General features: G+C 41.3%; 1 protein-coding gene across 2 annotated transcripts; it reads right to left on the reverse strand.

Annotated features, from left to right (window-relative positions):
* Positions 1-1,025: 1,025 nt before the first annotated feature.
* Positions 1,026-7,865, reverse strand: LOC106860449 (uncharacterized). Of its 2 annotated transcripts, XM_088173080.1 has the most exons (7): positions 7,667-7,865; positions 5,803-5,908; positions 4,812-4,985; positions 3,948-4,047; positions 2,942-3,030; positions 2,021-2,159; positions 1,422-1,562 (listed from the first exon to the last, which is right to left on the reverse strand). In XM_088173080.1, exons 1-7 carry the CDS (start codon positions 7,734-7,736, stop codon positions 1,554-1,556), a joined length of 687 nt encoding a protein of 228 aa, XP_088029206.1. In that variant the 5' UTR covers positions 7,737-7,865; the 3' UTR covers positions 1,422-1,553. The 2 variants fall into 2 exon arrangements, with proteins under 2 accessions (XP_088029204.1, XP_088029206.1); XM_088173078.1 differs by lacking the exon at positions 7,667-7,865 and having other exon boundaries at positions 1,026-1,562; positions 2,942-3,051; positions 5,803-5,961.
* Positions 7,866-12,552: the final 4,687 nt, after the last annotated feature.

Consider the following 12,552-nt stretch of genomic DNA (forward strand, 5'->3'; position numbering starts at 1 on the left):
TAGAGGGCAGAGCCGCCGGGGTCTGGCAGTTGGGCCAACACAGGGTGGGTGACCCAAGGTGGACATCCTGAGATGGGGCATCCCCAGGTGACCCTGCTGACCACAGCTGGAGTGCTGTGTCCGGTTCTGGGCTGCTCAGGACCAGAGAGACGTGGAGCTTCTGTAATCCTCAAAAGATTCATCCTCCTGGACTTCATCCCCTTAGCAGAGAACTTGGAGACTTATATTTGCCTCTCCTTTTTTTGTTGTTTTTTAAAGAGTAAAGCCACATAACACAGCACATTCAGTAGGAAGGACATTCCAGTCATTTTGTCTGGCTCTAGCAAGAGACAGACATTCTTATGACAAAATAATTTCAAACTACCCAATGCAATAAAGGAATGAAGGGAAAATAGCTGGAAAAGGTAATGACAAAACTGAACACTGGGGGAAATGGTGAGAGAGACTCAGTTTAGCCAGCTCTGATCTTGCCAGCACCACGGATATTGACAGTCCTGCCTTATCTGTTCCTCCTACTCCTTTTTGGAGTAGGAGTTCCTTTGGTGGAACATCAAATTGAACACTCACAATGTGTGGTCACTCGAGGTTGGTACAACAGAGATGGATTGAGGTCAACAACCACCACAGTTTGTCAGATTGTGGCACCACCTGAGGCTGAGAAGTGACAGAAAAAGCAATTCACTGAAACAATTCTCTGACATCTTTGGATCGGAATTTCTGAGGTCAGCATGGTTTAAACTGATATTCTGGGCTCTAAACAGATGTGCTAACACTCTTTCTGTGTGTTTCTGAAGATAAGAGAGGGAACCAGACTCACTTCTTTTGTTTCTGACAGAATTTGCAGCAGTGGAAGTAAACCTAGTGAAATTTGCCCACTTTGCATTTTGGTTACATTGAGGGAAAACCAAATATCAAAAAACGCTTTCTAAAATCCTTAAGATTCTGGTTTTTTCATATAATTTCATGTATTACCTAATACTAAGGGAAATTATTTAACATAAATCACAATATAACATGCTTCAGACTTTTTGGAAATGGGAAATAAATCCCAGTCTTCAGTCTCTTTAATTTGTTACTTAGTGACTATAGCTTCATTTATTGTCCTCATTTACAAAAAAGTTACAAAGCAAGCTAGGGGCAGTTTTAAAGGCAAACCATTCCAGCTGTTAGGATCAACACAGAAAGAAGACAAAAAAGACAAGAGACAGGGGAATGAGTCTGTAGGTATTTGATAGATGTTGGGACAGAGAGAGGCCAAGTCCTTGGCTGTGTCACCACACTGCCAGGGCCAGACCCTTGTGCACTGCAGTATCAGGGGATTCACGTGAAGCTGTCACCAATTACACAGTAAATAAATTAGATGTTAATGTCATGTCATATCAGGTTTTCTTTTACAATTATCCTCAATACCTCCTCTTTGCAGTAACTTGGTGCTCTCTAGTAAGGATGGCAATTTCCTCTGTGTCCCACCAGGGCCTCACTGCTCTCTCAGCACCTGGATTGTTCAGTGATCAGCAGCATTCCAAGACATTTGATATAGGAAGCACTTGTTCTTAGTACCTCTGTAAAGAGACAAGAATTAAATCAGTAGCATGACACACACTCCCCAGTATGTTTGCCATTAAAATAATCGGTATCTAATCAAACTACACTTTTATATATTTCTTTTCTTACTATGTGCTGCTTCTGAGTGTGCACTCACTGAGAGCTTTGAAGACGACTTTCATGCAGATAACTGAAAGCATTACCAGTGTGTGCACACAAGCTGAAACAGCTTTGGAAATATTTAAAAACATTCAGCAGGGTCTGTAACATTCCTGAAGAAAACACCTGCACAGTGAAAGGTGGCTGTAGGCTTTCTCTTAGCTCACATCTTTACTTAGTAACAAATACTATCAATTTAGTGATGATTTGTATTCAGTACCAGATATGTATTCAGATGATATAATTAATATGCAGAGTATGTAATTAATATGCAGAGTATGTAATTAAAATGCAGAGGGATGTAATTGATACATACCCGGTACTGTCTTGCCTCTGGATAAACTGGCCAAGGCAAATCCTTCCTGGAAAAGTCAAACTCATCCCGCTGGGCTCGGGACTGAGGGAAATAATCTGATGATGGATGTGCTGTTCTTAGAGGCTGATCATACATATGGCTATGCAAAAGAGAAAAAGGTTATTAAAACCTTATCATAAACTGCAAATTGCACAAAGGGTTAGTTTAAACTGAAATATAAAAATAAAGCTCACTACTTCATGTATGGCATTGAGACAGTAACATCCAAAAGGTCTTTTAAATGCATTTTACTGTCAAGCCCTCATCCTGCAAACAGAGAAGACTGAATTTATAGAAGCAACATTCTCTTTAAGCTTTTATTTTCTTTTCACAACAAACAATGCCACAGTACCTAATTTTCTATATTCCTACAATTATTTTCAAAATGTTTTAAATTCACCACAGCTATACCTTCAACATTTTCAACATTTATATTGAAAAAAAAACCAGACCTCCTTGAGGAACTGAAACATCAGCAAGCTCCAGTCCCTGTCTGCAGCAGAACCCTGCTACGTGTGAGGAGACTCTTGTGCTCTCACTGAGCTGCACCCTGGCAAACCAGTTCTCTGCAGAAGTTGCAGTAAGAACTGCAGCAGTTGGCTGTGAGCTGAGGGGGATTCAAGTGAGGAAGCACAAGCAGGGAGCTGTGTTTCTACACACTAAGGAAATGAATGCCTCTGGGATTAGAGGAAAACCAGAGAAGCCTCCGGATAAAGCAGAATTTTAGGATTTGTATGTGAATAATCCAGTCAAAAGCTTTGCCATTTACTTTTGGATCTTTGTTGCTTGCTGTGCCATTGGCAAAGCTGCAAAGTCATTCTGAGTCTCCAAACCAGGGTATAATGTGCAAATGAGCACAAAAGACAGAAAATAGCAGCATACCTATAATTCCTCTTTTGATTTGGCATTGGAGCATCATTAAAATCTTGTATTTTCAGTACAACTTTTGGAATTTGTCCAACCCAGGCATCCTGTGTGTAGGGGTGCAGGTGCTTACACAGAGCAAAATGACAACAAATTAGAATAACCAGCTCTCCAGGTACAGTATGTTAGAAGGCATAAAACAATTTTTCACTTGTCTGGGCTACAACTTACAGTCTGGGGTGTGAGAAAGCCCTAAGTCTGCAGCCCTGGCCCAAAACGTTTCTTTTTACAAAGGGTTTTCTTCCCTACCAAACTGCAGGATTGGGTCTGATTCACACCTTGGGAACAACAGCATCAGCAGGAGCAAATTCCAAATTAGTTAAAAAATTGAACAGCACCATCTCCTGGTAAAGGCTGGCTCAGACCTGCTGCATTGCCAAGCCATTGATACTCTACAGATAAATTTAGCAGAAAATAATGTAGCAGACTAGATAATTTTCTCCCTTTTCTTAGACAGCCTTCAATATCTCCTTCTCACACACTGTGTGCTCCTTAATATGTAAAATAATCCCTTGGAGTACCAAATGAGGAAATGAACACACACACAAAAATATTCCCTTTCAGTGACTCTTTGTATTTTGTATTGGTTTTTAATGGTATTTATCCATCTTTTCTCTTAATACACACTCAAGTTCAAGCCATGATTTCTACTACATCTTGCCTAATAGAGAAAATCGGCACAGCAGAGCATGATCTCTTTTTAAAGCTGCTTCTAACTGGCCAAAAATGGGAATATTTGTTTGAACATCCTGTAAAAATAATCCCTAGTTCTTTGTTTTCTCCTAAACAAATGAGTTTCATTTAATCCTTCATGACGAGTTTCACTTTCTCTCAGCTGCTCTTGGAAATCAAATGCTAAGGACACTTTAAGCTCAAATTCCCAATTTTTTTTTGCTGTTCCCATCCCATTGTGCTGAATCACCAAGGCCTGGGGCTGTGCTGTGCCCCCTGTGCCATCTCTTACCCCGGCTGGCTGATGGTGCCCGTGCTCCAGGTCAGCAGCTGGCTCAGAACTGAATGCAGGGTTCTGCTGTGCTCCACTGGATGGAGGCTTTGGCTGCTTCCTGGGGGGGAACAATGGGAATTTATGGAGGCTTTGGCTGCTTCCTGGGGGGGAACAATGGGAATTTAGAGCATTAGCAATGGTGAGGGTCTTGACATGTTTTTTGTGCTGCAGATTAGTTCAACAGCCATGTCAGACCTTTAGATGTCTTGTGGCAATGGCTCTTGTGTACAAGAACTGGGTATTATTACAGCTTTTCTGTGTCAGAGCAAGCACCAGTGACACACTACTGGGGCTCAGTGACAGAAGAAAAAACCCATATTGTCTGTGTACTTGGGAGAGGTGTCACTGGGAAAAAGTGTTGAAAGCAAAAAGCAGCTCAAATTGCCAATATCTGAGACCTGAGAGTGGGAGGAATTGTGTTAAACACCAAGCCTCTTGTCAATGGTTATTGGTCTTACTACTTTTTTCTTTAACCCATGGAAAAAAGCCAGTCCTTAAGAGCAAATAAATCAGAAATACACCGTTGGTAGTGTTGAATTTAAGTAGCAAATGTACTTATCAATCTTTAAGGCCTGCCTGGTGAGCCCTAAAGAAAAGCAAAGTGAATTTCTGCACGCAGTGGTAAAATACTGAGTAAGTGCTGAGTGCTCAGGTCAGATGCTTTGAGTTTGTTTTTAATTGTATAAATAGTATTTTGGCAGTATGGCAACCTTGTGCTTTTAAACATCCAGAGGTTAAAAATTAACCAGAATATCAGACCCCTTTTGTTGCACTTCCATTTTGAGTACAAAACTTCTTATAAGTATACCCCGAGTCACTTACCTAGCGTTTTCCATTTTAAAGCAGTAGACAGTGCAAAATATTACAACCACTATGATAACCAGTGCCACTGCAGGAAGAGTAGCAACTAAAATGAAAGTCAGAGTATTCCAAAGGTGGTTACATCTGGGGCCCGTGTACCAGTACTCCTTCCAGCCTATTCTGTAGTACTTACATCTGCAAATAAAAATATTCACTTTTAGCAACGGAATTTTAATTCAAAAGTAAGCAATACCAAAATAGTATAATATTTTGCTATATAATTATTTAGTGTTCAACACTGCAGGGACCAAGAGATTCACTATTTTTCCTGTTGGTTTAAAGGTGTTTTTTAATCTTAGTTACACCCATCTGTTTTCAGATCTGATGCAAAAGTACTTTGCCAGGCTCTGAGTAACCAAGTCCAAGCTGGAATTTCAGGAGTCCAAGATAAGAAGCTTTGATGGGAACAGGGTGCAGTACCCAAGTCATGGCCTGGCTCAGGTCAAAGATCTCTTTGTCTGCTGTCAGCATGGCAAAGCTGCTGAGTGGAAGTGAAACCTCACATTTCTGGCTGTCATTATGATATTGATTTTTAAAAGGAAAAAAAACCTCAACTACATAATAGAGAATAAAAAATTCAGATAACTTTGTTTTTCTAACTCAAAAGAAAATTTGATCAACCCGAGGAAAAAAATGAACTTGCAATTACACAGCTAATTCAGTTCTAAAGTAAAATAGTTGAGAGAGCAGAGAGCATGTAAAAATTAAGGTTTACAGTGATTACTTACATTAGGAATTACATAGCCCACACATATTTTTCAAAAGAAAACACTATGCCCAGATCCCAGATTTGATGCTTTGTACCAGTCATAAACTTATGCAGATTGTGAATGAAGACCAACATTTATTTTCATAGATCACTTTGCAGCATCTAAGTTTAGTTCATCATTTAGAACACATTTGACATTTACACGGTGTATATTTAAACAAACAAACCAAGCCCACACGTTACCTGCAAAAAGGTTTTTCATTCATACACTGACAAGGAATACTTGTAGGACAGAAGTCATCTGTATTACCTAGACAGTCCCCAAAGTCTTCAACTCCAGTGCAGTTGGCTGTGAATTGAAACAAAACAAGTATTTATTGCAATTATACAGTAACATACTGTCAGTGGGCTGTGTTGCTAATTTCAGCAGAAATTTAAGCTTCCTATGTACTCTGCAGGTGATACTAAATCTTAGTTTCCAGTGACTTGTCCCTTGAAAATTTTGAGGCTATTTAAGAAATGAAAATTTACCTGCTTAAATTACTTCACTCTGAACGTTTATGGCTTGTGTTGTTATGGTTTTTATCTCATCATTTTAAGTGTGGTTGTGTCTGAATTCCACTGTATATCATCTCTGGATTGTTGGCAAAGAGTAAAAGTCATGAGATTCATTAGAGATTCCAACCTTCCAATTATAGTCCAAATTAGAACCTCTTTGTATGTTTTGCATTGGGATTATTCCTTGGTTTAGCCTACAAAAGGTTCTACTTTGCTTTAATGTTGGTTCTCCTCTATCTCTTTTATTGTGTAAATACTGGGCTGTAAATTATGTTCCAGAATCTGAGTGTTTACAGTATTTCACAGGTATTTGGCTGGCTAAAAATAACTCCCTCAGCAGCCTGAATCAGCCATCAAACACCAGCATGTTTGGCACTCCCACCCTCCTCTGCTACCTGTTCCTCTCCTGCTCAGCACCCAGACCCAACGCCAGGCACCAACCTGAACACCCAAAAAAGCCTCCAGAGCCGAGTATAACTGTGCACAACTGCTCCCAGTGAGAGGATCCACGTTTGGAAGGAAACCAGAGTCAGAACTGGCCGAGATCTCCGAGCAGAGCCTTCCCAGCCCAGCAGGCAACTGCTGGAGCAGCTTTAATGTCATTGTCAGAGGGATTTTCCACCAGAACAAACTCCTGACTGATGCATTGTTAGCCAGAGGAAGTGTGCTGGGAGCAGTCTGCATTGCAAAAAAAGATGGGAGCCTCCTTTCTTTCCACTGTCCAAGTCCATCTAATCCAACATTTGCTGCTTGTGAGAGATAAATCTAAATGCTTACAGTGACCAAGGCTTGTACCAGTCCATTCACACACACTGCATGCTCTCCTCTCAAGAGGGCATCAGCACTGAAACATTTCCCAAGAAAACCTAACTACAGGTCAGCATTTGGCATGGGGAGATAAGCAATGTTTTTAGCTACCTCTCTGATCAGTAACTCAATTACAATTTTTTAGCAATGATACAAAAAATATTAAGGCAGCAGAAAATCACCAGTTGTGATTCTGCTGGGAGAGAGGGAGGTGTGTGCCCTCTGCTATTAATGCTCTAATATTCCATGTGATAAAGGAACTCACTGCTGAGCCCTTCAAAATAATGTGGTCTACAAAAATGCCAAGTTAGCCTTCAAGTGGTAACTTTTGTTTTTGCAAATGAAAGTTTAGACTAGCATAAAAAAATTCTTCAGATCACAAACCAAAACTCTTATTAGAAAAAGAATAACTGCAGTTGGTTTACACTACTATGAGCTTGGGGATACCCAATTACAAGTAACTGGTAGAGACTGCCTCACAATGATCCCAACGCAGCAGGACACCGAGTATCAGGTGGAATTTACATGGTTGTAACCTCTCCCCTGTGACACCAAACACAGGACAGCAGCTGTCTCACCAAGGTTTTCACATGTTTTGCTTTTTAAAATAACCCCAGCCTAAAGCATAAGGAGAATCCCCAAGCAGCAATCCCCCCCAGAGGGTCCCAGCAGCACTGCCCAGTGGGGTGGCCATGGCCACGTCCCTGCTCTGCCAACCACAAAGAATTCCAGCAGATCTTACGTTGTGAAGCTTCACTCAGCAAGGGGCTGGCCAGGACCAGGACACACAGCAGGACTTTCAGGAAGGACATCCTGGAGCCAGCTGGGGAAAAAGATCTTTTCTTCCAGACACTACCAGCAGCAGAATGAACTTCCCTTTCTGCTGCTGTGGATCGTGGATTTTGAGCCTGCTTTACAGCATCCTTCTCTATAAAGAATTACTAATTAACTTAAAACTGATACGACTTCCTGATAACTTACCCAGCATATTTTCCTTTGTGAAACCACATAGTTCCATAAAAATATCTCATTAATCTTACTATTTCTGAATTTTTGAAATCAGTTGTGAGGTATTCACTTAACAACTGAAATTTCAACACACTAAGGTACCTTCCAGGAACATTTAGACTTATGTTACCGTTTACAGATAACAAACTTGGACTGTATTTGCAGATAGTTTCTTTCAACAGACATTGTTTTTAAAGAGAAAGCCATGGTCCTGAAGCCATCTAAGAGGGAAGAGATGGAAAGGAGGGAATCTTGTAATTGGATGTATCTACCATTAGGTTTTGTTGATTAATTTTTCATTTTTCTGAGAAAAGAATAGAAAATACCCATCTGGCAAGGATGAGCGATGACAGAAACATCTCAGCACACCCCCTGTCATCTTGCTTCTTTATTATTTAAAGAGTCCTTAACAATTCTCAACATTCACTGCACAAGAAGATCCTGACTCTCTAACACTACCTAGGTTACACCCAAAGTTTGTGGAGTTTAACTGCATTGAAGCTGAAGTTAGCACAAACATTGTTCCTAGCACAGTGCTTTCAAAATTAATCCACAACTGATAAAATCCCAACGTGGATTTCCTAATTTGACAGGAGCTGGCTGCTTATGTAAACATGCCAAGCACAGTTACATTAACAGCAAAAGGTAAACTTTAACCTTTGCTTTTCAAAGGATAAATAATGATGTCTAAAATCAATGCCTAGTAAATTCTTGAAAGAATACTGCTTTGGCTGAAGTCCAACAGCACTTAGTATTACAGAAGTAGATAAGAGATTCTCAGTCCTGCCAGAAGATTGCTTTACAACAGACCACAACAAAGAAATTAATACTTACCTCCGTAAAAGAAATGGCATGATCCTTCTTCAGATGTAAGGCAGAAGTGTGAAGAAGCAGCTCCTGCAGATGCTCCATCCTTCTGGCTGCCAGGGAATTCCCCTCTGGCTCCAGCTCCCAGCAGCTCAGAGGGAGGGAGCCTCACCGTGGCAGCTAAACAAACACTTTTACCTGGGGCTGTCAGATTTGATTCAAGGATGCAGAACTGCAATGGGCAGTTTTTCCTTGGGTGAGATGTTTTAATGAGGCAGGTTATAAACGCCAAACTCTTGACTTTGCTACATCACTGGCATTTATTGGATGCAGTGGGTTTGGACCTGGCCTCAGGAAGGGCTGCAGTCGCTCTGTGAGTCGGTTTCTTGTTTTCAGTGCCCACTTGGGTAACAGCAGATAAACCCAGTGCCAGCAGACCTGAACAGCTGAGAGCTTTGTATTCCCCAGCACAGCCATTCCCTCCTCTTATTGTCTGAGTTTGTGGAACTCAGCAGAATCAAGTGCCAAGTTATGCATTCTGTAACAACATCCAGGCTCATTTAATTTCTTCTAAGAGAGAGATCTAAGTAAACCAAAGTTACTGCCCAGAACTGATGGTGGAAGATGGACAGCTCATGATCTTTAATCTTAACTCATTTCAGCTCTGGCTCAAGGTGGCTGTGGAGACCAGTCTCTCCTCCAGCAGCATTGCAGGGGTCCTGAGAGTGACACAAACCGAGCACAAGCTACAGATTCCCCAAACACTGGTATGAGCACTGCTACAAACAGAGCCCAGAAAAGGTAACCAAGCCTTGAAACCATGACTGGCTCAGTTGACACCCATTCCCTGGTCACAGCAGTGGAATTCCTTTCAGTTGTTGCAGCAAAATCCACCCCCTATGTCTGTACACCAAAGGACAAAGGACTAACTGCACCTTGAACAAGGGAGTTTGCCCACCCAGGGTTTCACTGGGGTTTGTTCTCTGGCTCTGGTCCACAACAAAAGCACATCAGGGCCAGGAAGAAAGACACACTGACTTCTAGAACGGCTTCAATCACAGCCTTCCTTGGCTGCAGCTTGCCATCAGCACACAGATGAGCTTGGCTTCTGGGAATCCTGCACTTCAAAATAAAACCCACACACAATCTAGTGCCTACTGATTGTCCTTTTTAAAAAGTATTAGCTTTGTAAGACCTCACTTTCCCTTTGGATTTAAAAATCTTTTCAGCATTTCACTGAAATACTCCAAACTTTCACTACAAGATAGCAACACTGCTGCATTCCAATCCCTTTCCAGTATTTCCCAAGCTGTTCAAGAATCCCAGTGACAATCTGCCATGAAAACCCCATTACTCATTCACATAATTTTCCTCCTTTCTAGTCATTCACTCTTTAGGTTACACCACAGATTACATAATTTATGACCCTTGCTTGGCAAATTACTTTATCTGGCACAGTCACACTGAGACAAACACATTTACCACCTGCTTCCTTCTTGAGCAGTGTCACTCCTCGTGCATGGATAAAAGCTTTAGTGTTTCCAAGTCCTGAACGAAACCATTCTTCAGAAAAAAATACCAAGAGAAGAAAATGGAAGCACTTCTCAAAATTGAGGCCACTGAGCATTCATGTGTCCTGTTACTTCAGTGATTTCTTCCAGGAGTGTTTCAGTACTTCAGGGGTGAAGTTTTTCCCCCAACATTAATAAACCAAGTGTGACTTAGTCATTAGAAAGGAACTCTTAAATTGAAAGGGAAGGAATTGACAATTTTCCTACAGATGAAAACAGACAAAAATTAAACTTACTTTTTAAAAATTATCTTATCACCCTTTATTTCCAGGTGCTTCACAGTGATATGACAAAATAAAGTATCACAATCAGTTTTATGCAAATAAAAAATTAATATCAACAAGTTCCAAATCTCTCTATATTGAATACAATCAACCATAAATTAAAAAACATGCATTAAATTAAGCTATTTCTGTATTATAAAATACCATGTGACCCCATTTTTTAAGACATTGAATTTTTCACAAATATATAACTTATATAAAAATTACAATATACATTCTTACTTTTATCCTGTTACTGTATTATTGCATTGTGAAATAAACTGAAGTGACTCTTAAGGATACATTTGAGAGGCAATTCAGTGTTTCCCTAGAAATCAATAAAACCATGTCTAACAATAAAACTTTTCCCATGCTTAACTTTAATTTTTTGCTATAACAGATTAGTCTGTTGGGTCTGAAATCTTCAAGAGCCCAAGTCAGGCACATGGTTACCCAGGACTCACGAGCATGGCATCATGCAGATCTGAATTTGCTTTTTTAAAGCCATTGCATAGCACCTTTACTAGAAATGACTAATTACAGACATGTGGCCACAGCTCCTTGCAGTCAGCTGTAAAGTATTATACAACCCCTGGAGGTTCAGGTGTCTGACCTGAAAGCAGAGAACACACCCAGCCAGAATACAAAACCTTCCCTCCTTTTCTCCCACTTTCTTTGGCTGCAGTTAGGGAAGGGTTGTCTTTAGCTGTACCTGTTTCACAACCAAAACCTTCTGATTTTAACTCTGCTGTGTGGGGGCAGTAAATAAAACCTGGTGATAAAAATGAAACCAACAGAAAACTACCCTGCCTTGAGGAGAATGAGAAACCTCAGCTGATGAAAAAACTAAATTAAAAAGTGACAGTAAAAGCAGCAGCACCATCACCATTGACTGGTGTGTGTTGGAAGGGACCTTACAGCCCATTTTCTGCCACCCCTGCCACAGGCAGGGACACTTTGAACTATCCCAGGTTGCTCCAAGCCCCATCCAACCTGGCCCTGGACACTTGCAGGGATGGGGAGGCCACCTGGCAAACCCTGAGCTGGAATCATCTTGTGCTGCTCACTGCTGTCACCTACCAGAAAATGCCACAGCACAGGGACTCCATTGTGTGAGCTACAGAAGTGCTTCCCTCATCCTGCTGTTCATCAGTGGGCAGAACACCCATTTTATGTCCAGCAGATGTTTGACTCTGAGGTTTAGTTCTATCCCCACATTGCTCTAAGGAATAATTTGAGACTGAAATCCAGCCCAGGACAGCTTTGAGTGCCAGGGCCATGCACAGCATGAACAGGATCAGGGGCTGCAATGGAACACCTGACTGCTGCCTGCCCAACCAAAGAGCCAAAGGACATGTGCAGACCAGACACCCCCAGCTGTACCACCAGATCTGAGAGGAAATGCCCTCCCAACGTGGGAAGTCCCAGGGCAGTTTCTGGCACCAGGGAAGAGGCAGTGAGTGTCCCAAGGCCTGCTCTCCTGGGAAGGGCAGATGTGCTGCTTCCACACCAGCAATCCAAGGCAGCTCCTCTCCCTGCTCCCACCAGACCAATTCCTGGGCAGAGTTTTTCACGAAAAATCTCACCACAGTAAACTCCTGCAAAATCCAAGCAAATCTGTATCATCTTACCTTTCTTGTTGACTGGCTGTGGTAGCATATCACTCAAAGTTAGAATTTAACAATTTAGGAGTAGAGCAGATGGCTTTCCCTTTATGTTTTTATCCAGAATGTTATCGAAAGGAGACAGATAATACAATTTCTGGCATCCAGTCATGCACTTAAAAATGATAATTTCTTCACAATTTTCACTTATGTCTTCATCTGTTTCCCTGGAAATGGTATATGAAGCCCAGCCATCTAATTTTTCTACTCCTCTCTCTGTGATGAAACACTAAATGTGTCATGTCCAGGAGCTCTCTGAAGATTGATTTAATATCCTCTGATTGCTGCCTGAATTCTGACAGTAGCCTGGGCCTT

Source organism: Sturnus vulgaris, chromosome 14 (assembly GCF_052056855.1).
Source record: "Sturnus vulgaris isolate bStuVul1 chromosome 14, bStuVul1.hap1, whole genome shotgun sequence".
NCBI classification, from domain to species: domain Eukaryota; kingdom Metazoa; phylum Chordata; class Aves; order Passeriformes; family Sturnidae; genus Sturnus; species Sturnus vulgaris.

Coding starts and splice junctions, on each gene's coding strand:
- LOC106860449 (XM_088173080.1), bottom strand. CDS start 7,736: ATGTCCTTCCTGAAAGTCCTGCTGTGTGTCCTGGTCCTGGCCAGCCCC. Junction 4,986..5,802: donor AATGAAAAACCTTTTTGCAG/GTAACGTGTGGG, acceptor TTTTATTTGCAG/ATGTAAGTACTACAGAATAG. Junction 3,031..3,947: donor GGCACCATCAGCCAGCCGGG/GTAAGAGATGGC, acceptor CCCTACACACAG/GATGCCTGGGTTGGACAAAT.